Raw genomic sequence first — 26,363 nt, 5'->3', positions numbered from 1 at the left:
AGTGTGAAGTCTTCACTTTTGCAATTTCAAGGAACGGATAAAAATTGTGGTCCAGTGTTCACCCAGATGATACTGTACGGGTTGCAACTTCATACTGTTTTAAACCTCACTGCTACCAGCAAATTCCTATGGATATGACATCAGCAAAGAAGATATAAGCAAGAGCTGGACGCTGATTCCAAGGGACAGAAAATGACAACAACCACCTTACTATGATAATACCTGTTGTACCTTCTTCCAATAGCACAGCATTCATGGGAGACTGATGAGCACTCCCTTCACAATTTCAAGGGTAACTGAAATCAAGAAACGCTCTCCTAAATATTATCAAGAGAATATATTTATTCTGTGACTATGATTCTTAAAGCAATCTCAATAGAGAGAGACAGTTGAAGAAAGTTATCCCAGTACAGACTGGCAGCATTATTTAATGAAAACAGACAAGTAACAAAGACCTGCCTTCAAATTCTACTTAAAGATCAGAAGGTATTTAGCTTTCAGATCTGATATGACCTAACACCTACCTAATTAATTACTGTATTTCTATATAACCTTTATGAAGCCAGGCAAGGTAGTTCACCAAGATTTCAGAAAACAAAAACCAGCCTCAAATAAAAACATAGTAAAACTTTAAACAACCATATAAACTGTAACAATTTTTAAAGCCAAGTTAGAAAGATGTGTCTTGAGCCTGTTCCTGAAGGCAGAGGGAAGGGAAACTACTTGCAAGCCCCTTCCTGGGTGACTGAGATAAGCAGGACATAAGCCACTTACAGCTGACTAATATTTTGAATTGACCCTGGAAAACAATTGGAAGCTGTGACAACTGATCACGATACTGCAAGTCAGTTACCTGTCTTGCTGCCACATTTTGCACGGCAGCTTTCTGGTGCCCTTCAAAAGTAGGTTCAAACAGAGCATCTTGCAATAGTCTACTCATGATGTAGCCAAGGCACTGATGACCATTGCCAGATCAGATTAACTCAGATGTGCAAGATCATAAAAGTGCTACAGACCTTTATTTCAGGAAAGCACATGACTCCATCCAAAACTGATTAAAACCAGTCTTCAAAGCAGGCATTCTGGTAAACAACCAACAGCACACACATCTCTTGATTTAATGTCAGCTTGTTTATCCACATCCAGACCATTATCAAATATAGGCAACATTCACCATGGGCCCTGATACTAAGTATCATCCAAACACAGGTGGGAGTTGAGAGACCACCATATTCTCAATCACCTTGGCCAACAATGGTGTATTTTTATAACTGCCATATAACTTCCCAGATCTTTTGGATAAAGCAAGGTTTAATAAAGGTCTCTCAACTGTCTACTTCAAACAAGAGGCAACATGCCCATTCTCCAAGCAGGAGATAATCCGATAGGCATTTGGCTGAATTAATCAGTCAGGAATGGCAAGGGTTAAGCAGACAAGTGGAAGCACCCACTTTTTCAATCACCTTGTCCATATCTTCAACAGGCAACATTTTTATTGCACCAAAACCTAAGTGGGTTGGAATTTGTAACAGATTAAATAGAAACTTTTTTATTTTGATTGCCAATAGCTATATTTTGAACAGATTTTTTTAAAATAAATTTTCTATGCTTTCTATAGCAATGAAAGCAGATGGGTATGTTGTTATATTTTTAACCAGATGGTTTATCTCCTGTTCTCACAATCTGGGATGGTGTGATAGTTACATTGAACAAGGAAGTTGACATACACTGAATCATAAAATGTCAGAGTGAACATTATCACTGCATGCCATAGACGGTATGTTTCATAACATTATGATTTAGAGGCCATCCTCCACAAAGCACTGCTTATTCTTCAGACTCTTGTGCTTTTTCAACAACTGTGTCTGCTGACTGGGTCTTCTCTTCAATGACGTCATCACCTTGGGAAGCTGTTGCACATGTATCCTTGGTAGGAGCCGTCTTCTCTGTTTTGTCTCCCACACACGTCAGTTCAACTTCCTTATTATCTCCGAATTCAGAGATCACTTGTTCTTCACTTGTTAAAGCAGATTCTGCTGCTTGTGCTGCCTCTGGGGTTGAACCACACACACCACAAGAATTATATAAATTACAATGCTTAACCAAACACAGAACATTAATACTAGAAGCTTTTTTTTGACTATCTGCTATGAAGCCATCATGAATAGAAGTTAAAATGGCTCAACAGAAGGTGAAGGCCTGCAAGACTATCCATAATTCAGGCCAAAAGGAAGAACATATTAAAGTGATGATGAAATTCCAAGAAAAATGGGGTCAAGTGAGACTGAGGGTTCCAAACCTCAGGTTCCAGAACGGAGCGCACCCTCTCACCCTGTGATTCAGAAGTGACAACAGCATTTTCTGGAAGAGCTCGGTAGATGGACAGGAATGTAAAAGCAGAAAAATATACCTAAGAATCCTGGTCCCAAGCCATTTATACTGTTAAAAATGTAATAATTAGCACTCATCCTCAGGACAAACATGTTAACATCAAGTCTGGGATACAAAAAGTAACTTCAGATCCACCTGACAGAGCCAGGTTATAACAAGTGGGTTTTTTTTTTTTAATCCCACTTCTACCCACAGCATGCCCCACTTTCAACAACAAATACTTTTTTGAAAGTCTACTTTGTTTCAGAAGTTGTTTTCTGTCTAGCACAGGAGCTAGTAAGTGCAGCATGGCAATCCCAAGCCCACACAGAAATTAGGAACTAGGGGTGTTGTTCTTGAGAACATGACTAGTGTTAAAAGAATCACAGGAGATCAGGGAATGTGAGATGATTAAAACTGTTCTGAAGGTCTCTCCCCACCACCAATAAGGGAGATGATCACAGATGGCACTTTAATAATAATGTTTCTCAACCTTTCTTTTGCTTTCTTTCTTGTTGCTTTTTCTCTCTGGCAGCTTCCAACTCCTGCTTCTCATGGACTTCCTTTAGCTTCTTGCATGCCTTCTTGTGTGTAAACCAGTGCATTTTCTGGCAGTTCTGATCACAGTAGATCACCTGAGAATAAACAAAGCACATTATTATCTGGATGTTCAATATTTTAATCAACTAAGATGAAAGCTACATCCTATGTCTTTCGTATCCAAAATTAGAACTTGGTCATTACGGTTTTAACACTGAGGAGCATGCTCCCCATTTGCTGTGGCAGTTCATGATGGAACAGCTAGCAGCTGTTCCCTCATTTTTACTTCAGGAAAGGTGTAGGCAACCTCTGTAGGCTGTTGGCAACATCTGACAGTTGGAGAAACTGCTGGCTCTCATGACAGGTATGGCAAAGTACAAATAATCTGATCAAAAGACTGAGCACAAGGCATCCAACAACCCCTCTGAATGCACAGTTTCAGCACCAGCAGAAACCCTTTTCAGAGCAATCCAGCTGTTGGTATTAACATGTGTTGAGCATGCATAGAAATAGGAGGAAGGACAGGCTACAAAAGACAGGCAGATAGCACAGAAGTGCAGGGCTTGCATCAGGAAGCCATATTCCATATGGACATCAGTAAAAACTGCCTATTAGAGCACTACAGTAATGGAACCAATTACGTAGGGAGGTTGTGGGCTCCCCCACACTGGTGGCATTCAATAGGTAGCTGGACAGCCATTTGTCAGGGATGCTTTAACTTGGAGTTGAGCACTGAGCAGGGGATTGGATTCAATGGTCTTATATGGTCCTTCCAACAATACCACTCTATGATTCTGCAATAGGTAAATTGGTGATGGGTACATAGCAACATACTTGGTTTTTGGAATCCCAAAGCACTGATGGTATTTTCCAGTAGATTCTTACCATTTTGCATATGGAACATCTTTTGGCTGCACCTTTTTCCCCACATGTTGTACAAAATTCGGCCTCTACAAAGCCCACTTGGCCAGTAATAGCTTGTGTAAGTATAGAGAAGGCTGTAGGATCAGAGCCCTGGGAAGAAATAAAAGACAAAGACACAAATAAGTCCCTGTATGTATGCACATGGGTGCACCCTTCCCACCCTCAGAACACTGCAACACTAAAAAGCCAGATTCAGATCATCGCCTTGCACCGCTACTCCATTGTGAGCATGCGCATGGCCCATATGTGCGCTGTTATCTGATGCTGGGCTGCTGGGGTGATGCTGGGATGGCTTGGCTCGTGTGCTGACAGAAAGGGCTCTGCTTTCCTCACTGTGGGACTTGTGCCATAGGTTCGCCACCATTGCCTTGACCCTACCCTGGTGCTCTCCCATAACCCTAATATAGAGCTACAGTTCCATGGAAAAGAGGGCAATTTTGAAAAAGCCTTCCTTGAATAGCTTTTTCTGCACAGCACTTCATTTCTGCCCATTATTAACACATTCCAACCATCAAAATCATGCCAGGACACCTCGTTTTTCTAACCCTAACCCTGCCCTGGTGCACACCCCTAACCCTAATATAGGGCAAAAGGTCCATTGAAAAGAGGGCGATTTTGAAAAAGCCTTCCTTGAGTAGCTTTTTCTGCACAGCTTATCATTTCTGCCCATTCTGAACACATTCCAACCATCAAAATCATGCCAGGACACCTTGTTTTTCTAACCCTAACCCTGCCCTGGTGCAGACCCCTAACCCTAATATTTGGCTAAAGTTCCAGTGAAAATAATGCAATTTTGAAAAAGGCTTCCTTGAGTAGCTTTTCGGAACACATTCCAACCATCAAAATCATACCAGGACACCTCGGTTTTCTAACCCCAGCTCAGTGATGGTGAACCTTTTAGAGACCTAGTGCCCGAACTGCAACCCAAAACCCACTTATTTATTGCAAAGTGCCAACACTGCAATAAAACCTGAAAACTGAGATTTTAGTTTAGAAAAAAACAACTCACGGCCAGTCCAAGCAATATATATATATCCTTGGCAGAGCACTGACCAGCCATAGGATGAGTTGCGGCTACTGAGTAACCGCTTGTGATGTCATTGCCTGACACCTACTCCTTTCTGACCATATGCACAGCCCCTATTTTTTGCTGTTATCCGATGCTCGGCCGCTGGGGTGATGCTGGGGCGACTTGGCTCGCATGCCGACAGAGAGGGCTCTGCGTGCCTGCTGTGGCACGCGTGCCATAGGTTCACCACCACTGGCCTGGAGTATTGGAGGAAACAGGGTCATTCCTTTGCCATTGTCATATATCAACTCTGCTTAAATGAAGTGAACCAGGACTGACATTCTTCTTGTAAGATAATTTGTTTACATCTATGAAATACATAGTGAAGTATTAAGCATTCTGTTGTCAGCTTGAGCATGAATATGCTGGTAGGATGCTGGGTATCTTTACAAGAAATACAAAGGACTACAATAAGCCTAATTATATAAATGCTGCACTGCAAAGGCAAATGGCTGGTGAATACAAGCAGAAAGATGACAACTCCTTCTCGCTCTCCCTTTCCCTTTTTTTTTTTGAAGAAAAGTTATTCAAATCCATCTTATTCCATTTAATCCTGTCTGGATATTGACTGCAGTCTATCTATTCAGTGTGCATTGACTAACCTTTCCACAATCGTCACAAGTGATTCAGAAAGCAACAAAAATCCTGTAGATCTACCATCTGTTTACTACTCATTTGTGTTATCTCACATCCCGGAATGGCATACAAAGATGCTTGTCACTATTTGTTTTAACCACGGCTTGTTGAACAAGCCAGAATCAATCCTGTAGATGAACAAAGAAATTATGGCTTGTTTCTAGTAACTCCTGTTTACTTCTCTTCACCAGTTCCTAGCATCCTGTATGCCTTTCAGGGACTATAATGACCTCTTCACATCACCAGCTCATTTACTATTGGCCAGCTGCACAAACTTCCCTCCCTTCCAGGACATCCCCAGTTGAGGGTTGAAAAACCTTAGATGGTTAGTCCTTTACTGTCAACCCAAAAACAATGAAAACAAGTCTCACTTCAAGACTGTTAGCCGTGTATTTTCCTCCCCCATTCGATTTTTCATTAAATGTATTAGCAGTCCACACTATTAACTTAGCAGGCATGAAAGGATTGGACTGAACTGCCCAGGGAAATACACATCTCACTGCTTCAGTTGGGTTCAATGCCTCTAACCTCCAGCAAATTACTCCCCAAAGAGTGGGACTAGATGGTTGCATGCAGATCGGCTCTCTGGCAGTTACTGCTTGGTCAGTGAGGTAATAAGCACCTCACAGCCACAACTAATCCTCCTTTTTTCCCCTGGGACTTGTATTAAGTTTTCTGTCTCAACATCAGCACGGTTCTCTATAGGACCCATGTTTCCACACTGTTAACATGTTGGAATATAATGCTAAACCGGCATTCGTTTAGCTTAAGTGTAGCGTGTTTGAACATCCAAAATCCAGTTTGAAACAGTTGTTTGTTGGCTTATGAATCCTGACTTACTTTAATTGTGGCTGGTCATTACATCCAAAGCCAAAATGCTCACTTTTTCCTGTTTTGATGTGGAACCCTATCACAGCCCCATGCCAAGCAACAGGAACATGAGGCAAGAGTAGCTAGAAAATTAAATCAGATTAAGTGACTCAATACTGCTTTTCCATAATGTTACCTTGCTACTCATTCTTTCTGGCAATAGATTTCTTTCCCTGGCCAACACTTTCAAGTCATCCTGCCTAATTTACTACTGCTTCTTAAAGACCCCTCTCCCTGTTTCACTAACAACGATACAGGACTTCCAGTTGAAAGTGCAATTCAACTTTGGCCAGGATAAACTGTGACACCCAAGAAAGTCAAAATAAATTAGTTTCAAGGAATAGCCAGTTAAGAACAAACCTAGCCCCCAGAACAGGATTAGCCAGTTTGTGTCCACCATCAACCATAGCCAGCATAGGCAATGGCGAGAGATCAGGGGAGTTGCAGGCCAAACCATCTGGAGGGCCACATGTTGTCCAACCCCGCCTAGAGACCAGATTCATTGATATTTAGCAAAATATGAGGTAATTCAAATCCTTTTCTTTTTACTCGGTACCAAGCAGCATGCCTGAAAACAAGTCAAAATGCTTTTTCAAGTGAACCAATTTATCTTGTTATTGCATATGTTTGCCAAATAGGCCAACTTGTTATTTTAAATGTTTGTCAAATAACCAAAGTAAATATTTAAACAAGGAAGCTCACAATTTCAACTGGAGCAATGCTTCTCACAAGCTGCTGTAGCAAGGTTGCTTCACAATAAGGAAATTTTCGGATACATTCTCTGATGAACTTTTCTTGATATACCGGAAAGCCATCTGTATCTCTGCCTTTTAGTAGGCTGAAATTATTAAAGCAAATATGAAGAAAAAGGATGTCAAGCCAACGCTGCTGGACAAATGCCTTCCTTTTTTATAATCCACATAACTTTCTTCTTTATTACAGTGCAGCATACAAGCAATGATTTAATATTCCTACTTCATACTCCCCAACTAAAAGAGACAAACAATACGCTTGAATGTGGCTGCCTATAAACCTCCAAACTAAGCAGATTATGGAAGTCCTACTGGGAGCAGGAAGAACAAGGGAGCAAATGTAGCCTCTGAACTCCTCATGCCCTGCTGATTTTGGCTAAGTCTTTTGCCATGGCTCATGAGGTGGATGGGCTGAGATGCCACCAAAATACATAATATCCTGGTGGAGCCTTCACTCCTCCCCTCCCCACCCCCTGGAATGTAACCCAACACTGGCACAGATGTTGGTCTTTTGACTTTGGCATTGCAGCCAGTGAGGTTCTGTAACTTCATGCTACATATACTTCAACTACGTAAATTAAAAAAAAAAAATAGTTCTGTATCAAAAAAAGCCATGAGTGACTATAATGCAGTAGCTTTTATTTAATATAAATTACAAATCAATTTCCAGGGCAGATAATAATACAGTAAAAAGAAGAGCAGAAAAACTGAAGAACAATTTTATACCACAAATTAGGAGATTAAAATGTCAAAGGACCCTTATCTTGGTACAAAAGAGACTCAAGTAGCAGTAGAGTCTCTGTGGGGTCCAAACCTTTGCTAGTCACCACATACCAACACTGGTAGCTTCTGGCCACAACTAACTTCAACCCATTACTTTGATAACCACATAACCAGACACACTGTGTAGTCAAGATCAATATAGTCTTTCTTCACCTTGACATTCCAATTGCCTCCTCCTGTCTGATCACATTAAAAGCAAATGGAATTCTCCCCAACAATGTAAATGCTCCAATTGTGCCACTGCTGCAGAGGCAGAGACAAGCCAGACAAATTGGTTTGCCACAAAAAACATACTGGGCAGCTACCAGGCCCTGCCAACAAGCCCCCCAAAAGCAAACAATGGCTAATATCAGAGGTGGTGCTTAGGACTGAAACAGACTGCTCTACTTGCAGTCTACATGGGTCTCTTCAGTGAATGGAGAAGCAGGACACTGACCCAATCCTTGGCCACTTGAAGACCCCCCAAGGAGGAGAAATAAAATCCCAACTGACCAAGAACATTCTGTGGAAAGCTAATGTATGATGGCACAGCTGACTACTGGAATGGCAGGGATCAATGACCTGTCTTTACTGGGACAGCAACTAGTAAGAAGCCATTCTGTATGGATTCAATACCATTTATTGGAAAACAATACCTTCTGATAAAGCCATCTAATTTATCCTCTCGCTCCTTAAGGAAAAGGATACATTTTTGGAAAATGCAACTAATGTAGTGCATTTTTACTGCCAGGACTTCATTCATATCCCTTTGCTTCATGCATTTCTCACAAATCAGATCCAAGACTCTGTAGCATTTTTGCATTGCTTCAACTTCTGCCAGAAGAGGATTTTCCTTCACCAGCAACACAATCTGTAGAAGATATGAAAAAGAGCAATATGGAGCAAGTAGGAGGGTTATTCTGGATAGATTAAAACAGGCAATTCAGGTATTATTTATTGGAGTTAGATACTGCAAGTCACCATAATGACGTCTTATTCTTTATCTTTTCCCATAAATAAATTGTTTTCTGTAAGTAGCTACTTTTTAGTGCCATACTACATACAAACTGATAGCAAGAAGGCTGGATCATAAAAAATGAATTATCTTTGATTGAGTAGTAGAAAAGTAGCTTTCTAATAGACAAATACCAGGTGCTTATGAAGTTACTGGGCTCCAAAGGAACTATATTCCATAGCTGCAGGTGCAATTATACGCCTGCTTTGACAGAAAATGTTCAGCTGCTAACGTGCATAAGGAAACTCCTAAAGGACTACCACATAAATCTAAGTGCTTCAGTTTCACAGAACTGCACATGAGATTTTGTTTAGCAGAATCAAGGACATCCATGGACACCCATCTATGAACAAGGAAATTGGCATTTCTCAAGATTTAGATGCTTCAGTGAAGTATATCTATGCAAAACAAAACCTTAGCAAAGAAAATGGTTCTCTGTCCAGTGTGTTAACCTTTCATTAGGCTCCATGTTTCATATGGAGCCTAAAGCCAAAGCTACTAGAAGGAAGGACTGGACCCTAGGGACTATCAAAAAAGGAACCCTAAATCATGAATTAGCTACAGGCCACATTTTGCCACTCCACTCCACAGATTAAATACTTCTCTCAGGGACTAAGGTCATTCCAAGAGATTCAAGTTACCTGACATTCTGCCAAGAAGAGAAGACAACATAATACTGTACCTTGACAGGGTGCAAATTGGTAGTCGTAATGACCTTATGCAGAGGTCCAGCCAACTTGGCCAGCAGCTTGGGTTCTTTGTCTAGTCCTTGTGGTTTCGTATAATAGTCCAGCCTTTCCCGAGGAAAAAAATTGTTGATAACAGTGACACAGTCATGTTGACCTAAAAAGAGGGTGACATATATTTATGGTGAGCAGGGGGAAAGCAGTAAGAGCTAATCATATTTGGAGATGAGGAAGGACAGTGGTAATTGAACGACAGAACAGCAATACCCCCTCCCAAGCTTTACAGATTGTCTTTCAAGGCAGTAATGTAACACAGTAATAAAACGAGCCACATCTCTATCTGTTTGTTTGTTTGTTTGTTTGTTTGTTTGTTTCAATACTGCCCAACAGCCAAGGCTCTCTGGGCTGTTAACAAAAGTTAAAATTAAGCAAATGTTTAAAATCTTATTCAAAGATTATGATCTGATGAGCAAAGCAACTTCTATAATGTATTTCAGACCTACAGTTCTAAACTCACTCCATGTGTTGTTCTTCACAGCACACCAAAATCTAAAAACCATTTCCATATGGCACTGCTAACCAGACAAGGATTTAATCCTTCTGGAAGCTACTGCATTTCCTCACTGCATCTGAAAGTAGCTCATTAGGTATTGCAGTTTGTTCACCTTTTAACTGGTGGCCTAATGTTTAGTGGTTAAGTTTGATAAACAGACTTTCAGAAACACTGAACAGACTGACAAGGGCATCACAAGGAAAAGAGCCACCTCATTGCCCAAGGACTGCTCAGACAGACATTTACTGAGTGTTACAGGTAAAGCAATATTCTCCCCAAGGTGGAAGGTGATCCATGAACCAGCTGCAAGTGCTACCCTGGAATGTGGTCCTTGTCCTAATACAACTTCTTCAATCATTTGTCTAAAGATTAGTCTAAAGGACATCTGAAGTGGGACTAAATTGTGAGACAAGGTCTAATTGTTTTATAATCCTCTGTTTTTGTGTACAATCTCTGAACAGTTTTTGTTTTTGACAAAGTTTAATGAGATTAATGGATGGTGTTGCATGCATTCTCCTTGCCAATCCCCCATACCCTTTCCCAAGCAAAACCTGGATGGCCTATTTTTAAATGGAAAGACTGGACAGCCATCTGAGTGGGATGGTATAACATGGTATCCTGCAGCAGCAGGGGGTTGCACTCAATGGCCTTCATGGCCCCTTCCTCTTCTATTCTATGATTTCCTAAGATCATCTTTTATTTGTGTATAAAAATGTTTATATACGGTTGTTCAGGAAGTCTACTCACTGCTGCTGGTCTCAAAAACAAACAAAAAAGTGGGATCAATTTTTTTGCTGGGAATAGGCTGACAGTGAGAGTTGGCTAGCTGCAGAACAAACCCCATTTAAGCTGACCCATGCGGATCTAGCTTTATATCAATTCCCGATTCTGAATCCAGCCTCCCTGGGGCTCCAGCCACTAATGTTGGAGGATTACAACATTAATAATAATAATTATTATCAGCTTTTAATAATGAGAATTTATCAGCAGACAGCAGTAAAAAGCTTAAGTCCAACACAGAAATTTTGCCTGGTCTAAAGAGAAAAGTTGTGAATATCTTTCCCTTATAAAAAAAAATCAACATGTTTCATCCAATCAAACTACATAAGTTGACAGTCTTAATGAAACAGAGGGGGTCCTTTTAATTTACCCACAAAGGCAGCCATCTGAGCTGCTGTCCTGCCCACAGAATTGACGGTGTCTGTTTCTGCTCCAGCCTCTAACATCATCCAGGTAATTTCTTTGTTACCTAAATACAGGAGAGAAGAAACTTTGTAAGTCTGTGCAAAAGCTTCAGTCAAGTAAGGGGTTTGCAGATCCATGCCTGCAATACTGGCTGGTAGCGGCTCACCAAGATTTCGGACAGACACCTTTCCCAACCAGGAACCTTTTCTATGCATGCAAAGTCACTGTCCTCCCCGCTACTCAGTGGCTGGCAACTTGTCAGAAAATTAACAATCACACACTCAAACATTTAGAGCACAATCCAATATACGTTTTGACAGAAAAGTCCTACAGCCTTCCAACTCCTAGTGTGCCCCAGCCAGCATGGTTGCCTGAAGAATGTTGGAACAGTTGGACCTTTTACTGTGTAAACATTTGTATGGTTGCACCCAAGTTCAACTCTCTAGGTTCAACTCTACCCTTCTTAATGCACAATCAATTCACACTGGCACCAAGTGCTCACAGGTAAACTAGCTTTCCCACGTGTGTCAAATAAGTAAGAAATGCCTACTGCTAACACTATTTTTAACACTACAATGTCCTCCCAACTAGAACTAGGAATTCAGATCACCAAGTAAGTTGAAAGGTTGTGATTCCACTGCAAATTATTCTGTTGATCCCCAACAGGAAATCATAGCTTATATTTGAAAGTGTTGCTCTTCCTGTACTGTCCCCGTAATATGTTGGTGTCAGTGAGAATCATACTGCAAAAATGATGGCGGGTTGGGTTCAGGTGTGAAATATGGGGAAAGATCTATACCTTAGTTGGAGGCAGAGATTTTTTTGAATGAATCTCCACTGTATCTTATCTTTACTTCAACCCTTCAATCTTGCTGATTTCCTTACATAAGAATCCTATTAGAGTTATACAAAATCCAGCCAACTACAAGCAGTGTGGATTATGCACCCTGAGAAGTCACTGTAAGCCCAAGTTGTTTCAACAATCATAAAGCCACCAAAATTGAAGTGCATGTGTATGTGTGTGTGATCTCTCCAGGAAGCAAAATGACAAAACTGACACTTTGGAAACATCATGAGAAAGCAAGACTTACTGGAGAAGTCAGTACTGCTAGGGAAAGTGAAATGCAGAAGAAGAATGGGAAGAACAAAAAAAAAAAAAGATGGATTGATTCCATAAAGGAGGCAGAGCCTTGCATTTACAAAAGCTGAGCAGGGTTTCGAGGTCAGGACATTTTGCAGGGCATTCATTCATAAGGTCAACAGAAGTCGGAAATGATGTGACAGTACATTACAATAATAAATCATTTTTTCACATGATGGTGGGCACTTTTGGTTTCTTTCCTAAACTAGACTATAGAAAACAGCACGGTTGACTTTGTCCTCAAACAGAGTCAAAAATATATAAGAAAATAACCTGCAAGACTTACTTTTACATTCTTATACAAACATCTGAGTGCAGTGGGGCTTACTCCCCAGTAAGTGGGGAAAGGATTATAGCCTTAGTTCTTATCTCATCCTCAGTTCTTATGTCTAGTAATAACCACCTACTGCACAGGAGCATGAATGAATGAAATATTGGTGGTAAATCTTTGTGCCCATTGTAAGCATAAGGTAAGATGTTTAAAACAGAGTAACCAAACTACCTGCCCTTAATGTTGGGTTAAGGGCTTTGCTATTTTTTTTTTACATGCTGGCGTTTTGGAAATAAATGATTTGGTTCTCACCTGTTACCTGGGACGCCTACTTATGCAGTTTAGCTATTACTGGGAGATTTTAGAGCTTGAGTTATTAAAAACTGCTAAACCAGAGAAATGTAGATTAGCTTCCACCTTCTCCACAAGGTTACAAGTACAGGTAGAACAGCTTAATGAGAAAGAGCAGTACATGAGTCACAGCAAGTCAGAGGGCTTGTTTAAAACATGGTGCAAGTTTCAGATTATCTTAGAAAATTGCAAGGACCATGCCCGATAGACCATGCTCTTGTTCTTACAAGATGATTTATGTATCAATAAATGTTGCTTATTATACACTTACGATTTATTAGAGAGAGACAAAGCATTTTTTAAAAAATGTTAACATTTCTCTTGGAACTTGCTTTGGATCCCTTTTTGGTTGTGTAAAATTATATGTCCTTTAATGAACTGAACTTCAGAGAAAGTGCAACCAAAATGAATGGCAAACAGATCTGGTTGGCAGGAGCCACCAGTACTTGGAAATCTCGCCTTGCAAAGGTGAGCAAGTGATAAGCACTTGATAAGCAAGTGCTGGAAAACATTGTTCAACCAATACTTCCTGAATTAGTGACCGAGAAAGACTGTTTCCTCCTTCCAAAGTCCTGTTCTGTCTTTACCTCATTAGTGGGGATGGATAACATACACATTGGGAAGCAACCAAGATACACAAACATGGTTAGAATTCCCACACAAATATTTATCCACACTTCTTTTAAGCCTCTCCACTGGCAGAGTAAAATTACACACAAGAACGAATCTGTGTCTTTTTGATTCTAAGTCCATATTTTGCATTCGGTTTCTTATTCTGAGATGAGGAATTTGTGTTCTAATAACTTCCTTCACCACAGCAGATTGCAATAACAATAAAATGCAATGCACTGAACAAATGAATACATCATTAAGGAGAGAACTACTCAAGTTATGAATGCAAACACATAAGGTCTAATTGGCCATGCTCCATATTGCCTGTATAGAGGAAGGTAAGCTACCTTGCCCATAGCTCAACAGCACTGAACAAAACCTCCAACCCTGTCGCAGATGCACAGTGGGTTCCAATCTTTGCTCCAAAAATAAATTGTAGTTAATGGAGAGAGAAATCTATGCTTACCTGAAAGTCCAGCAAACATCAAGGCAGTATATCCATGCTCATGTTCATTGCAGTTTACATCAGCTCCATGTCGCAAGAGCAGTTTGCACACGTCAACTTTCCCTTTGTATGCTGCGTGCATAAGAGGAGTCATGCCGTGCTAATGAGAGAAGGAATAAAAGCAAGAATTTTAAAATATCTCTGTTTGCAGTGGCATTTAAATGCCAAGGAACACAGTACTAATTTGCTACATGGACCAACACAAAAAGGCAAACCATGAAGAGCTGCTAAAATAAAAAGGTGGCACCACTAGCATCATAAAATGATGTTCATGAGAATATTCTGGACTATATTTGCTCAATGCTTTCCAGCTTTTAGCAAATGAACATGTTTTCCCGCTGTTAACAAGGGGATAGCTCTGTATGGATTCCATTTGTAATGACCACAGACAAACTTTAAATGGAAGGGAGCTTGAGCTGCAATTGCATGCTCTCTGTGTACCCTCCCTCTACCCTGTCATTTTTTCTAATACATTTCTTAGAGTAACTCTTACACCAAGAACTGACTTTTTCAGTGTATGCTTTTGTAACAATGAATACACTTTAGAGAACTATTGGAATATCAGCATGTCACAGAGCTCATTTGCAATCTCAGACTGATCAACAGTAAAAGTTAATGGTTGCAAAGCAGCAAGATCAAATATTTCTCTTCAAAAGAAGGTGGGAGGGCAACATATCAGCTTAGACAGAAGTAATTAAGCTTTTAAATCCTATACAATGATTTTAATAGTGAAGCAATAATAAAATCCATAGCTAGTAGAAAGATGAATTTAAACTCCTTTTCCATGTACAAGGAACAGACTTGTGCTGTTATAAGACTCTAAACATACAAGTCTAGGTAGAATCATACAAAAATAAGGCTGGTTGGGAATCTCTAGGAGTTGTGGGAATTATTTCTGACTAAGTAGGTATAGGGTTGTACATCAGAAGCCTTCCTGCACCTTCTATGGGCTGCCCCAAATTATGAAATTATCTCCCTACTAAGAGTAGCCTGCCTGACAATAAGACTGTCATCTTTTCAGCATGAAGTTAAGATTGCCCTTTATTTAATGTACTTAATGGCTTATGATGGCATTTATACTGGCTAACATACTTGGTATTTTAATTGAAATTATTTCTAACTGTTTTAACTTTTATATAATGAAATTTTGTGCACTATTTATTATCTGTATTTGTGGCTTTTATGAATTGTTGTGAACAGGCTCTGTGAACAGCTGAGAAAGCTTCAGTTGCTGCATGGCATAGAAATGAATTAAGAATACCAATAATAATAGGTGCTGGCAACCAATGCAGAAGTAAACTGAGGAGGTCACAATATCCAAACAATTACACTACAGCTGAGTTGCTCCAGATAATAATTCAAGGTCTAATTTAATTGTAACTACCAAGGAACCCATTATCATCCAGGGCTGACTTCCTATCACAGACCTCTAGGAATTGAAGACCACTGCATGCTCTCCCAAAATAAGTATTCTCTCTTCTGCTACAGGTTTTGTCCTCATTGCAACAGCACATTCAAGTGTAGTACATCACACCCTTTCGCTTGCCTTGGCAACTACTCACTTACATGGGACAAAGTAGAGGACTAGCCCTGGGACAACACAGAGAGGGGTTAAACCTGCTCCCTGTCCCAAGAAATACACTTGGCAGCACTTGAACTGCATGGTATTCTGGTTGAAAGTGTGTGTTTGAGAGATGTTATGTGATGGTTTCAGATTGCACTGAGCGTGTAATGTAGAGGAGGCTAATTTCAATGTCTACAGATCCCCCTTCCCGCCCCACATTTCATCTCTTCACATCGTGAGTTTTACCATTTTCCCCTTATCCATCCTCGTGTGTTTTCCCGAAAATGTTGTTTGCAACATCTTACATGACAGAACTGTGGGAATCTCAAAAGCTTGCTCATTTTGGGGAGTGACTTTTGAGCTGGCTTAATAAAGGCATTAGAGAAGTATGGGATTTGGAAGTCTTCTTATGGCTAACATCCTGACTTTTGATTTATATCGTTAAAAACAGTCAATGCAAATGACAAACTATGGCAAGATGCATTTTCCCCATCTTCTCATTGTGCCCATTCCAGAACTATATTTTACTGTCATGTTTAACTACACCTTATCTTTAGGATTCCATAAACATTAATAAAATTATTGGAGAATTCCCTCTGGGGGTTATTTGCAAGTGATGTGTGTGTGCATTTGAGAGTGTGCACACAATTTTACCCAGGATTTCCCTAGACATGGGAAAAGCCTAATTCTCCCTTCTCCCAGCACCATGATCCTACTATTAATAGTCAGTACATTTTAGCAGCTTTCACCTACTAACCACTGCTTTGGTTTAGTCGTTCAGGATAGGCTAGGTGGGGAGAGATCCAACTTTGAGTTTCCCCATGGTCATGAAACTCACTGGGTGACTTTGAGCCAGTCATCAACTTTCACCTTAACCTACTTCTCAGAATAGAGATGAGGATAAAATAGAGAATAGGATCATGCATGCCACCTTGGGTTCCTTGAAGGAAAGGGCAGGATCAGAATGTAAGAAACAAATAAGCTTTAAAAACGCCTATTGTGCTGGGCAAAAAGGTTAAAAAGCTGCAACAAAAAACATCCACAGAAGCCCCTTTGATAATTAACACTGCAGAGATGTGATGTGTAGTTCGATTCTAAGTTATACTAGTCATGTAGCTGAGACATAACAAGTTTACTCCTGTGTCAGATATGCTGCCACAACTTGGATCAGGACTACTGTGTTGCATGATGCCTCTGAGGTGGGAGCTATTTAGGAATGAAAACTGTTTGGATTGGATTTTTCTTCCTTTCTTAAAACAACCCACTTTGGTGGCAAGATGGAATTTCAGGGAGGAAAAAGGGTTGGGTATGGTATAGGAATGCAATCCCTCCCTGTTGGAGGGTGGTGGGCCTGATTTTAGTTAGGGCCATGCAGGCTTACACTAAGATTAAATAAAATGATTCAGCTCAGCAACACACTGTGCAATTAGTGTAACATACAGTTTAGCCTTACACAACAGGCAAGTTTTCTATTTTGGAAAGCTATGGACAGAGGTTTGCAACATTGTACAAGAGGCAGCAACTAAAACCAAAGAAAAAACAAATGCAAGAAAGCAAAATGGCTGTCTGAGGAAGCTTTACAAATAGCTGAGGAAAGAAGGGAAGCGAAAGGCAAGGGAGAAAGATACACCCAATTGAATGCAGAATTCCAGAGAATAGCTAGAAGAGATGAGAATGCCTTCTTCAATGAACAGTGCAAAGAAATAGAAGAAAACAATAGAATAGGGAGGACCAGAGATCTCTTCAAGAAAATTGGAGATATGAAAGGAACGTTTCATGCAAAGATGGGCATGATAAAGAACCAAAATGGCAGGGACCTAACAGAGGCAGAAGAGATTAAGAAGAGGTGGCAAGATTACACAGAAGAACTACGCAAGAAAGAGCTTAACATCCCTGACAACCACGATGGGGTGGTCACTGAGGGAGTTCCAGAAAAAACATCTACTTCTGCTTCATTGACTATGCTAAAGCCTTTGATTGTGTGGATCACAACAAATTGTGGCAAGTTCTTAAAGAGATGGGAGTACCAGACCAACTTATTTGTCTCTTGAGAAACCTATATGCGGGTCAAGAAGCAACAGTGAGAACTGGACACGGAACCACTGATTGGTTCAAAATTGAGAAAGGAGTTCAGCAAGGCTGTATACCATTGCCCTGCCTATTTAACTTATATGCAGAGCACATCATGAGAAAGGTGGGGCTAGATGAATCACCAGTTGGAATTAAGATTGCTGGGAGAAATATCAACAACCTCAGATATGCAGATGATACCACTCTCATGGAAGAAAGTGAAGAGGAACTAAAGAGCCTCTTGATGCGGGTGAAGGAGGAGAGCACAAAAGTTGGCTTGAAACTCAAAATTAAGAAAACTAAGATCATGGCATTCAGTCCTCTCAATTCCTGGCAAATAGATGGGGAAGAAAAGGAGGTAGTGACAGATTTTATTTTCCTGGGCTCCAAGATCACTGCAGATGGGGACTGCAGCCAAGAAATTAAAAGACGCTTGCTCCTGGGGAGGAAAGCTATGGCAAATCTAGACAGCATACTAAAAAGCAGAGACACCCTGCCAACAAAAGTGTGTATAGTCAAGGCTATGGATTTCCCAGTTGCAATGTATGGCTGTGAAAGCTGGACCATAAGGAAGGCTGAGCGCCGAAGGATTGAGGCCTTTGAATTGTGGTGCTGGAGGAGACTCCTGCGAGTCCCTTGGACCGCAAGGTGATCAAACTGGTCAGTCCTAGAGGAGATCAACCCTGACTGCTCTTTAGAAGGCCAGATACTGAAGATGAAACTCAAATACTTTGGTCATCTAATGAGAAGGAAGGACTCCCTGGAGAAGAGCCTAATGGTGGGGACAACTGACGGCAAAAGAAGAAGGGGACGGCAGAGAATGAAGTGACTAAATGGAGTCACTGAAGCAGTCGGCATGAGCTTAGGTGGACTCTGGGGGATGGTGGAGGACAGGAAGGCATGGAAGAATGTTGTCCATGGGGTCACGATGGGCTGGACACGACTTCGCGACTAACAACAATATATTTAAATGGGAAGCGGATTATTATTATCATCACTTTTCCAGTTTCTTTAGATGTGGCCTGTAGAGAAAAATTGACATTTTAAGCAGCAGTACACATGTATACTCTGCATTATGCATCCTGTATTTATTACGCCAGCAGGGCTTTCCAAGGTACTGTTGCATTTAGGATCTTTGCTTCCACTCTTTCTCATTTCCAACTGTTCTCTTTATGAAAATATTAAAAATATTAAAATAATTCAAACTATGAATATATATTTTTCTCATGCCAAAAATATAACTCTTTCAAGGCTTTTAAGTGGTAGAAGAGAATGGACTACATGAAATTCACCTAGGAGTAACACAGTGTGCATGCATATGCCAGCTGCAAAGAAAGTCAGCTTTAAAGAAGTGGAGCTTTCCCTGCCTTAATATATGCTTTAAAGATCAACCACAAAGATAGAAACTAAGGAGCTGGCCTTAAAGATTTCCTGCAAAAATGTTACAGAAATGCTGGCTAACACTGTATCCAGAAGTTAAAAACAGCTGCAAATTAATTCCAAAACTTGAAGAAAAAGCTATCACAACTGTGCAGGTTTATGATGCTATAGAGAAAAACCTAAAATGCGCAGTATATAAATGCAGTGGCTGGATCCAGCCCGACAGCACAAGCCTATGGCCTCTTGACAAAGCCTCCTTGGCAACAGGAGTTTCCGAGCTGCAGTTCTGACATGGGAGCTGGGCCTCTGTACTTGAAGCACCCTCCTCCTGCCTTGCAGCCACTGCAAAAAGAACCATGCTGGTTGCTTCACTGGTCACACTTACAATTCAGACAAGAGCAGAAGTGGGGGGGGGGGGGGGGAGAGACTGATTCTCCTGTGACACAAGATATGCTGGTGTTATCTCAGCCTATTTCCTTCCACTCTGAAGCACCACTGTCAAAAAGCTGAAATTGATCACTTAGCTATCTTGAGATTAACCTTTGCTTCCCCACCCACTCTGCACAGAATGGTTCTAATCCTCCCAGTTTGGAAGGTTATGGGCACCTCCATAGAATTCAACCCAAATCTACCTATAGATTTAGAACATTTTGATCCTGCTGTTAAATATAAAAAGTTCCAAAAGTGGCTTATGTAAGATCTACAAACAAAAAGCAGTCCCTGAATGCAGACTTACAATCCAAAAGGTAGAATACAAGATGAAAAAGAGATGGTAAGGAAAAAGGAAAACGAGTGAACTCATTCTTAAGAGTTATGCACTAGTTCTTAGAGTGGCCAGCCAGAGCAGAAACAGTTTAGAGAAAGGAGGAACTGAATAGATCTGTTCTCTTTGCAGAACTGTTGAACTGGCCTTGCTTCCCATCTCTTCCTCTGCTGTAGACTGACAGAAAGGCTACTGCCAACTGAACAAGCAAACAGGTAGAGCAGAATATGGCCACATTCATTTTAATGGGACCCAGTATTATATTAACACATTCTTTTCTTATTGAAAAGCAGCTGACCAGTAGTCGACTGAAGAATGCTAAATAGTGAATTCAGGAAACATGATCAACATGCATCGTATACAGTCAGACCCGCATACAAAACTAAAAACGCTGGACACATTGCCCTACAAGATTACAATCACTCCACCACTTTTGCCTTTCACTACACTTACTATTGCCTATTGATTATCATAAACAGGCCAGAAACTTGTTGAGTCTTTCTCACTGACGCTAGAGAGACAGGGCTGTTATAAGGACCAAAGACTCAATGAGACTCTGCTGAGTTACAAAGCTGTAGCATTTTTCAATTATTGCAGCAATATTGCAGAATAGGGTTCTAATTACTTGGGAATAACCATGATGGTGAAGTGGCTTTTATTTCATGGAATCTTACTACTAAAACGTGGGAACTTTGTTCTTACTAAAAGGTTAAAGTTCAACAGCTCTCTCACCAAAAGCTTTAATGACTTCATTGGAAAAAACAACAACAAAGGTGACGACACAGCCACAATTCAGCACAAAGTGAGAGATACATAACTCATTAACTCTGCTGGATAGTGGCCAATGTCTATGAGATGTTATTTCAAAGACACAAAATGGGCTATGATATATATTAGCTTGAAGAAATTTATCTATAAATATTTTAGAGACTTTCTCCCACAGTAACCCACTTTAGAGCTCCAGATTTGATTGAAAAAGAAATTCAAACAGAAATAGCCAGTTGTAGCTATTTTTTTAATGTGCTTTTAAAATATCCTATTATGTAAATACCGATTTTAGTCTTCAGTCATAAGGCCATGCTTGAAATATGTGATTTTAGAAAATGACAGAATTAAACCAAGAGAAAAAAGGAATTCTAAAAATACTAGCTTGTTCTGAAAATTAAGGCTGCAATCCTATACAAACTTGTCTGAAAATGAATCCCATTTAACTCAAATAGGGCTTAGGTTTGAACAGACATGTGTAAGATTGCACTATAAAGCCTAACAATATTTAAGTTCAGCCCCTGCGCATTATGTCCTTTCTTCACACATCACATTATTTCATTTCTAACAGAAAAGAATGTCAAAAACTGAGAATGCAAATATTGTGTGTCAGTTTACTACCGTCATTCTCAGATGAACTCAAGTTGAAGACAGCAACCTTACAGTCCTGGGACAGTGTTTCCATGTAGCAGTATTTATAGGATTCTTTGTGTCCTGTCCCGTCCCCCCTCCACCCGCAAGGCCACAGCTACAACCTTGGAAAAGGAACTGTGGAATCTGCTTCTTTCCCTGCCGTTGTGGAAAAAAACCATACCAGTTTTCTGAGATTGCAAAAAGTGGCCTCAGATTAAAGGAAAATGGGGCATTCCAGTAAGGAGAATGGGAAAAGGCAAAGATGCAATGAATCCTATGCTCTGCTAGTTGCAGAGACTCATTGACAGGAGGCAAAATATGAAGGATAGAGGACTGCAGATTTGCAGAGTAAACTGGTACAGACAGGCCACCAAGTTTGGATGCTTCTATCTCATAAGGATATAACCCACAGGTCTGAACCTTAAGCATAGTTCAGATACTTCCTAATTCCAGTAGTTCATACATCCTTAGTTAAGGAAATGTGTCAGCCTTGGAACTGCACAAGTTTCTTGACTCTCCTCAATCCAGAAGCTTATTTTAGTTAAGTCTTTTTACCTCATCCAAGCAATTCACATGGACATTCTTGCTTCCTAGCAATCTTGTAGCTTCTGCTGTGTTACCTAAGGAGGAAAAGAGGAGTTCATGAAATCTAAGAAATGACACAACAAACAAATCAATGCATACATTTTAAAACCTAAATTTTCTGAATGTAAAGAAAAAAGTTTTAGTTTTTTTCTCTGTGTGAAAGACTGATAATTCAACCTTAAACTTATGCAAGTTACTAGCCTTCTTTCTGATGTATGAAGTACTGTGAGAAACAGAATGGTGTTTTTGTTTTTAGTAGAGAGGAATTCACAGTATGGTCTTCCATATGATCTCCAAATGGACATATTTGTGCAAACTATTTTTAGCACAAATTGAAACACTTTCCCATTTCTCCTGTCAGACCTCTTCTTGTCCCACTTGAATTACTCCTTAAGATACCATAATGACTTGGGCACAGAAACAGCTTTGGTTACCCTATATGATGCCCTGAAGAGACAAAGAGGGAGTGTGACCATCGTGGTATGCCTGGATCTCTTGGAGGCTTTTGATACCAATATGTAGCAGCTGGATTAGTAACCCAGATCAGGGGCTCCAAACATATAAAACCATTTCTGACCTCTCTGTGTGAGCAAATAATGGCTGAATTTGCAATTACCAGGTATCAGAGGCTTAAAAAGAAACCCCTTTACACGCCATAATCATAAACGAAGGTTTATTCTCGGTTTCAGTTCCTAGCTGATGTAAGAGCAGCCTGGAGCCCCTGCTTAATGACATGCTAGATTTTTCATCCCCGTAAGTTTATCAGTCCTGCTGGTGGACATGCCAGGTGGAAGCAAATGGCTTGAGTTCCTGGTAAGTCAAGACTGTTCAGAAACATGCCAATGAGGCCACTGTCAGGAAAGGGAGTTCCTAAGAGAAGGATACCTTACATAGCTCAAGAAAGTAAACTACTTGCATGACTGCTGAAGCTCCTACTGTACTAGTAAAGGGTAGTGATCAGAGCACTGGATATAGCCTAGTAAGACTTGGTTCAAATCAGCCTTGAAATTCACACTCAATACCTTTCAAGCAAACATACTTCACAAGGTCCATGATGTCTTCAGAAGAAGGTAAGAGATATAAAAAAATAATACTCGTGTGTTTGCTGTACCCATTGTACAGTGTAGAGTTCATTGGAGAATGTGCCTATTCAAGACTCACAGAACAGCTGAAGAGAAATGCCTCAAGGGCTTCCACAAAATATGTCTACACTGGAAAGCAAGGATCTACCAAGTTTCTACCTGGGTATATTTCATCAATGGAATATTTGCCTAAGGGACAGAACTAGGGATGGCTTTTGTCATGTCAAAGTAATGGCTCTGTACTCATGTTTTTAACATGATGGTGTAGCTTTTAAGTGGGAAGACAGTCCAGACAGAAACATGGGTTTCTAGATGGGTGGGTTTTCAGATATTTGTCACTCCTCCCTTAATTAGTCTCTGGTGGGGGAGAGTTGGTGATTGCATGACCTTATCATCTAGAGGAGAGAGATAATTCTATCCCAAGGACAACTGGCTATATTTTACTGTTATGGCCTTTTGGCAGTTAATGGCCTGCAGCTAGACTGAAGCCTGAGAGATGGTGATGGGCCCAGAATTGGCTCCCAGCCCTTACTCCATGGTTAGGATGGAGGTTGAAGTAAGAGGGATTATGATGGGTTTTTGTCTCCTCTGGACTAGAAACAGACCAGAGGTGCTTTACTGACCAGCTCTGGAGAACTGTACCCTTGGGATATCTATTTCCCTAGGAAATGTAGAGTAGGGTGAGTAGTTATTTCTGCCAAGGCAATATTCTTGGCAACTGGAGCCATGTTCTGCTTTTTTATTGCTTTATTCTCTTATCATATTCTCATCCTTTCCTTCCCTTTTTCCCTTTTAATTGCTAAATGCAGTGACAGGTAGAAGGACAGACTACTGGGAAGGGGCAGAGAATGGGGCTGTGTGATGATTCCTAGTCATCTCTCACATTCACATGCTCTTTTTTAATTCTTGATTTCTTCAATATACTTTTTAAGTCAGACTGTGAGCTGACTTCAGAGCTGGGAATGGGGCTCCTCCCCTTCCTCCATGCAGCTGTCATGGAACAAACTACACTGGCTGCACTTGGGGGTTTGGAAAACAACCACTGAGAGACAGGAACAAGAGCACTTTGGGGGTTGGGGAGGGGAGAAGACTGGAAAGCGGAGGGGATGAGGTATCCAGAAACTGCTCCAACCTCTTTCCTTCCAACATGCTTCATCAAGATCAGTGAAAATGTGGCTCTAGTAAAAATGCAGAGCAGCAGGCCATAGAGACAAAGATATTTTTTGCTGCTCCTGCTGTGCACTGGATAACTTTAAGCCTCCTGGACTGTGCTCTAAATTGCATGTTTGTGTTGTGAGCCGCCTTGAGCCTCAATTGCGGAAAGCTAAGGAATACATGTGATGAATAAAAAATCAGTAGATATTTGTTCATATGAATCTGTCAATTTTCTGCTTCTGCTGAACAACTGGAGCTACAAGCAGAGATAATTCATAGCATGTGCAAAGCAGCCATGATCCAGCCTATAAGAATGCAGTGCACCCGCTGCCTGGTGTTCCAGGTTGGCCATCCTATGGTTGCCTCAGGGACACAGGACCCAAGACATTATTTATTTAATGATACGTTTACAGTACATCTTGTCTGAAACAAATCCTAAAGTGATCTACAGAAGAATAAAAATGAACAAAAACAAAGCAAGTATAAAAGAACAAGACTTTGTTTATGGCAGTATTATGAACAAAGATAATTCATGGTTGAGGAAAGTCAAAGCAAGCAGATATTATGTTTTCAATAACTGCCTGAAACAGGCCAGCATTGAGACCTAACATATCTGAGAAAGAATCTTGTTCCACAGAGAACCTTCACTGCAGTGAAGGTCCGTCTCCATTCTGTTGCCCGATGGAAATGGCATGGACAACAGAGTCTCCCTAAAGATCATAGTGCACTGGGACAATGGTTTAGGAGGAAATGTCCCTTGACCTGCAGAGATGGATGTGAAAATACACTGAACCCTTCAAGTTTTATGTTCTACTATACAAGGATATGGAAGAAGGGAAATACTCTGGCCAGAGTGCGAGGTTATTATATTTATAACCTGCCCCTTTTCCACTTACAAAGAACACAAATCATCTTATATAATATGCCCCATCTCTAGTTTATTCTCACAACAAGCTTCTGAAGTAGGTTAGACTGAGAGTGGAAACTAAACTCAGACCTCCTGAGTCCCAGCCAAACAATCTAACCACCATATCACACTGCCTTCCTACAGATAACATAATGCATTTCACATATTTCTCACATCATTATGCCACCTAGCAGCCAAAAGTCCTCTATGAGATAATTCTTCAAAGGAAGGGGCATTCCTTTTCACCGGCTGCAGCTGCAAAAGTGCTCCCTAGGATCAGCTGCTGGCAAGGCCTGCCACTTCTTTAGGCAATGTGAAAGTGAGTAAAGTGTTGGTCTTGACATGAGTGCATTCAGTGGCTTTAGTCAGCGATTGTGCTAGTTCAGAAGGTGGGATGCAGGACACACTCTCGGATGGCCAACACTGATCCAAGGAGAAATACATACAGCCTCCCCTTCTGTTGCACTTCAAAAGATGCAATCCTATTCCTAGACAGAAAAATAAAGCCCCAGTGAAGGGAATGTTTAAGCAAGCATAGCACTGCACCTTTTAAAAGGTACTATCTTAAGGTCTAGCAAGGTGAACACCAGCAAGGTAACTTTTCAAGCTTATCCCTAGAACCAGCTTGCTCCAAAAGCAAAACAAACCCTGCCCCTGCGCCTTATTCTGGGCGCACTTTATGACTCGTGGAGGCCAGCAGTTACAAAGTGCGTCCGCTTATTTCTAGTGCCAGATAAGAAAGGAGGGAGGGAAAGAAAAGCAGGCAGGCCCACCAGCTTGGCCTGGTGGAAGCCTCTTTGCCGTCTCCTGCAAAACAGCTGGCCGCCGCGCAAAACAAGGAGGGCCGCCCGTCGTGCACGCGCCTCACCTTTCCCAATGGCCTCCAGCAATTCTCTTTCCTCCTCGTTCAAGTCGCCTTTCTTCGGAGGAGCCATGTCTCACTGGACCGATCGCCTTTCGCGCCGTAGTCCCGGCAAAAGACACTTCCTTCCGTGCGCACAAGCAAGGAAAAAAAGCAAAGACGCCCCGATGCGCCGCGCCGCACGCAGAAGAACGCGCCCCCACGCCGGAGGCACTCGCAAAGGTTTCTCTGCAGCTCTTGCCTCGGCGGTGCAACTTCCTCTCGCGGCCTTGAGGAGGGAGGGTGAAACCACCGCTCCAAAGAAAAAAGGGACAAAATGCTGCTCTAGGGAAGGGAAACTAGGCAAGAACGTTTG

General features: G+C 41.0%; 1 protein-coding gene across 1 annotated transcript; it reads right to left on the bottom strand.

Annotated features, from left to right (window-relative positions):
• Positions 1–322: 322 nt before the first annotated feature.
• Positions 323–26,331, bottom strand: ANKMY2 (ankyrin repeat and MYND domain containing 2). The gene is made up of 10 exons (XM_044429235.1): positions 26,015–26,331; positions 21,973–22,037; positions 14,204–14,342; positions 11,328–11,426; positions 9,621–9,781; positions 8,580–8,794; positions 7,112–7,247; positions 3,796–3,924; positions 2,864–3,005; positions 323–2,051 (listed from the first exon to the last, which is right to left on the bottom strand). The coding sequence occupies exons 1-10, from the start codon at positions 26,079–26,081 to the stop codon at positions 1,828–1,830; spliced, it is 1,377 nt and encodes a 458-aa protein (XP_044285170.1). The 5' UTR covers positions 26,082–26,331; the 3' UTR covers positions 323–1,827.
• Between the last annotated feature and the right edge of the window lie 32 nt (positions 26,332–26,363).

The sequence above is a fragment of the Varanus komodoensis genome, unplaced genomic scaffold, assembly GCF_004798865.1.
Source record: "Varanus komodoensis strain SLA01 unplaced genomic scaffold, ASM479886v1 scaffold2, whole genome shotgun sequence".
NCBI classification, from domain to species: domain Eukaryota; kingdom Metazoa; phylum Chordata; class Lepidosauria; order Squamata; family Varanidae; genus Varanus; species Varanus komodoensis.
This window is presented reverse-complemented; position numbering and strand designations above follow the sequence as displayed.

Coding starts and splice junctions, on each gene's coding strand:
- ANKMY2 (XM_044429235.1), bottom strand. CDS start 26,081: ATGGCTCCTCCGAAGAAAGGCGACTTGAACGAGGAGGAAAGAGAATTG. Junction 9,782..11,327: donor TCAGATGGCTGCCTTTGTGG/GTAAATTAAAAG, acceptor CCCTCTTTTTAG/GTCAACATGACTGTGTCACT. Junction 8,795..9,620: donor CCAATTTGCACCCTGTCAAG/GTACAGTATTAT, acceptor TATCTTCTACAG/ATTGTGTTGCTGGTGAAGGA.